The sequence below is a fragment of the Melospiza georgiana genome, chromosome 2, assembly GCF_028018845.1.
Source record: "Melospiza georgiana isolate bMelGeo1 chromosome 2, bMelGeo1.pri, whole genome shotgun sequence".
Lineage (NCBI taxonomy): Eukaryota > Metazoa > Chordata > Aves > Passeriformes > Passerellidae > Melospiza > Melospiza georgiana.
In genome coordinates this window covers 79,754,442-79,758,439 of record NC_080431.1, presented here as the reverse complement: position 1 = coordinate 79,758,439, position 3,998 = coordinate 79,754,442, and the positions used below count along the sequence as shown (strand labels likewise).

General features: G+C 40.3%; 1 protein-coding gene across 1 annotated transcript; it reads right to left on the bottom strand.

Moving 5' to 3' along the window:
- Positions 1-2,328: 2,328 nt before the first annotated feature.
- LOC131080499 (taste receptor type 2 member 40-like) lies at positions 2,329-3,264 on the bottom strand. The gene has a single exon (XM_058018798.1). It carries the CDS (start codon positions 3,262-3,264, stop codon positions 2,329-2,331), a length of 936 nt encoding a protein of 311 aa, XP_057874781.1.
- Between the last annotated feature and the right edge of the window lie 734 nt (positions 3,265-3,998).

The window sequence follows — 3,998 nt, the reverse complement described above, 5'->3', positions numbered from 1 at the left end:
ATTTCCATAATGAAAACTCCAGGCATGCTTATAGGAATGCAAATCAGAGAAGGATCCTGTAGTCATCTCTCATCTAGATGTTTGCATTTTTTGCATTGAGCTAAGGATTCTAATCAAATTACTGTTTTTTCACTTGGAAAAGACTGTGCTTTAGAAAAGAAATGGAGTCTATTCTCTTTTTTGAATTACTCACTGATGACTTTTTTCATCATTAAATTGCAGTAATATAGAAAGAAAAGGGCTTTGTTTAAAATGCTGTCCTCATTGCTTTATGTTACTTGTGTGCAGTTTCCTAGAAAATCTTGTGAGTGTTTTCCTGGATGCTCAATGTGAAAAGCTACAGGACAAGATGATTTGCATGATGTCTTTCAGCAATGTTAGAGCAGGATGAGCTTTGAATTTTGTTTCTTTCCTGATTTGATTCACCGTACCAGACGTGAATCTAGCTGCCATTGCAGTAATGTGACATGGGTGTGTGTGGAAATAGTATGTTTCAGAAGGATCTGATTCCATGACTTCCAAAGCTTCTTCAGGTTGCAAACTGGCAGGTTTAAGGTGGAGGGAACAAATCACCTTTAGATTACAAAGAGAACAGAGAAAAGAGAAATTGCCTGCTCTCAGACAAGATACATGTCTTCAGAGGATCCTAAGCCCAAGAAATATAATTCTTCTATTAATACAGGCGTTGCTACTTTCCATCCCAGAACAAATCCCTTGTCAAACTCATCTTATAATTTATCCAATAGAATGCAGGGATTTAGTAGATGGTGTATATAATGCATGTTAAAGATACTTTTCTTCATATGGTCAGAGTTAGTTAGGAGGTTAGTTACCGAAAGAAAGGTCTCCCAGAAGACTGACACTATGAGGAGCCTTCCAATATTTCTGTTGGCTTTCCCTCTTAGATTTCCAAACGTATGCTAAAAAACTGGTAACTACTTGATTAAATTTTATTGAAAGGAAGCTTTGGAGTAAAGATGTACTTATAGAGGCAGGAAAACAGCACAAGAACTGCTTTTGAATCCCATGTGCATGAGGAATGTGGAATAAGGGAAGGTTAAACCAAATGGTGTGAGAGCAGCTGTTCAGGGTGTCCCTGCTGAGCAGCCGTATGCCTCAGAGCTCAGGCCGGAGCAGGACAGCACACACGGGTTGTGGGTTGAGCACAGCCCACGTGTTCTGCCTGCTGGTGTGGTCAGAGAGCTCTGAGGTTTGTTCCTGAAGGCCGGTGAGGGGAGAGCAGGGAAGGGCAGAGGATGGACCAACCCTCCCAACACGGGTGTCTCGTGGTGCTGGGCTGGGAACCAGCATGGTGACAGTGCATGGTGCTGACAATGGCATGTCAGGGTGCCATTGCCGTGGGCTCAACTTCTACCATCCCTGTTAAATGGCATAAAAAATGTTCATGGAAGCCACAGTGGTGTCACCTGTGGCATAGTTTCTGTCATGAGGGAAAGGAAGACTTCATCTCAAGTTATTCTTTCACGTGGTATATTTTAATTTGCAGATAGAGCAGTTCAGGCAGAGACTCAGCTCAATTACAGGTACATTGCTTCACACAGATGGACAACATCCAAACGAGACACATTGATTCAGGATGGGCATAATCAATATAAGGCTCAGGTCAAGTATGTTTCAGTGACAGTCACTTTAAAAGTAAATAAAATCCCAGTGCAGCTGAGAAGGATTCTAAAGCTCCAGTCCTACTGTACCAAGAATGTAGTGAGATTTTCCTATTAGCTGTGATCACAGGAATATGGCGAATCCTCCAGTGCATCATTTCACTGGGAACACAGACACTGGTCACTCCTTCAGCAAGAGCAAGGAAGCTCAAATGTCTATGTCATTTCATACCGAACCTTGCCGGAGTTTTAAAGACACTTTTAGAGTCTACAACCTTTTTATCTACAATTCAGCAGTAGTGAAATATTATGAGTAAGATAGTCCCATCTTATTAGGAATTCTTCAGCATCATCTTTAGGAGCTTGTATTAACCAGAAACAGCATTCAAGCATCATATTCCCAAATTAAATGTGAGCATGCTTGTGATCAAGCAGGGGTGATCTGTTTGTATAATGAATTAGTAAATTTAAGCATTTCAAGAGGGATTACAGTCTGGTCTGAATCTTCTCCATGTTTTTCTGCTCTCTTAAAGAAACTGGGATTTTCAAGGAAAGAAGAGTAAATAGGAGACAATTTTCACCTTTTTATTAACTCCAGATTAGTAATCTAATCTACCCATTTCAGTTTCTATCACTTTATAACTCTTTGGTTTAAAATAAGTTCACTGACAACTCACCTAGACAGTCCAGGATAAATCACGATCTTTTACATGGATATAATTCTGACAGAACAGTTGATGTGGTGCCAAATCCGAGCTGGCAGCTCTTGAAATTTAGGATTGCTCCAAATTAGGACCAATGTGTGTGCTGTAGGGCAGGCAGCCATTACAGCTATACATATGGATTTTGGGGTGCTAAAACGTAAAAACAAATTGTATAAAAGAAAAGTGAAAGCTATAAAATATGTAACATAAAAGATAAGTAAGGAGCAGATTGACTTGATGGCTTTCATATGGGCCTCCAAGCTAGGATCCCTGAAGCCACTTGCATTATTTTGCATGCGTCTGGTGTGGATCCACAGAGACCGAATCAGCAGTACACTTGAAACAACAGACAGTAATAAAGGCAGAGCGACACCAACATTATAAAGAAGCATTATTAAACCAGAGCTGTCTTTCCTTGTGGTTGTCCATGCTGAAGAGTTTGTCATGGATGAAGGAGCAGTGATGTTCTCGTGCACACTGTAGACATGCCAGGTGAAGGGAATTGCAGTTGTGAAGGAGCAGAGCCATGATGTGAGCAGCATCCAGGGCATCAGCCTGGCAATTCTCAGCTTCAGCCAGATGAAGAAAGACTGTGTAAAACTGGCAACCTTGATGCAATAGAAGACACTAAGCCAGGCTCCAAACCAGAGGCTGGAGTAGTTCAGAAGCATATAGCCTGTCTTGATAAATCCAAATAAATTTTCTTCAAAATAGGACGGTTCACAAAATATAGTTAAGAATAAATCCAGTATAATCCAGCATTGCAATGTAATTTTAGATAAACTCAGTGATATCATGATCATATCATATGGGAGCCAGATTTTACTCCCAATGTAGCTCGATGAACTGGCAGCCAAGATAATTCCATTTCCCAGAATTCCTGCCAGGCATTCAGTTATAGCAATTGACAGACAAAGGAGAGCAAAAGATGTCATCATTGCAACTGAAGGGCTTGTGATTATTGCTCAGCTTCTCCTGGGCTCCTGAAAGCCTCAGATTTGGCAGGCACTCCCAATGCCAGGGAGCTGTTATGGGCAAGGCTCACCTATTTATCTCAGGGCAGAAGCATCCTAATGTCATTTAACATTTCTGCTGTTTTACATCTTGTTTTGGGGATTGGTAGCTCAACTGATTTGTCTAAGCATGCAAATGGGGTCAAGATTCAATTACATAGCTTTTATTTTGCTGATAGAATTTGCATTGGAAGAGTTATGGAGCAGGTGAACTGTGGTGTTTACAAATTTGGATTTGCACTCCAGGGTCTGGTGTACATCATGCCTAGATTTTTGTTTTATAGCTGATGCCTTCATGTCTCCCTTTGTTGCACTGTAATCTCTTTAGGGTTTCTGAGACACACTTGACATGGCCTCTTCTCTTTATCAGATATTTTCAAATTTGTCCTGCAAAGAGGATTATCATGTATTTCTTCTGTGTTTGGAGATATTAAGCATTATAATTTTGCAATAGAACAGAGGGATTTCATAGTTGGTGTCTATAATATGTGTTGAAGATAGTTTTATTAATATGAGAATAGTTAATTAGCTGGTCAGTTGCAGACAGAAAGGTCTCCCAGAAGACTGACCCTATGAGGAACCTTCCAATATTCTGTTGGCTTTCCCTCTTAGATTTCCAAACGTATGCTAAAAAACTGGTAACTACTTGATTAAATTTT

What these genes read in the sequence shown, in the direction of transcription:
- LOC131080499 (XM_058018798.1), bottom strand. Translation starts at nt 3,264, where the DNA reads ATGATGACATCTTTTGCTCTCCTTTGTCTGTCAATTGCTATAACTGAA.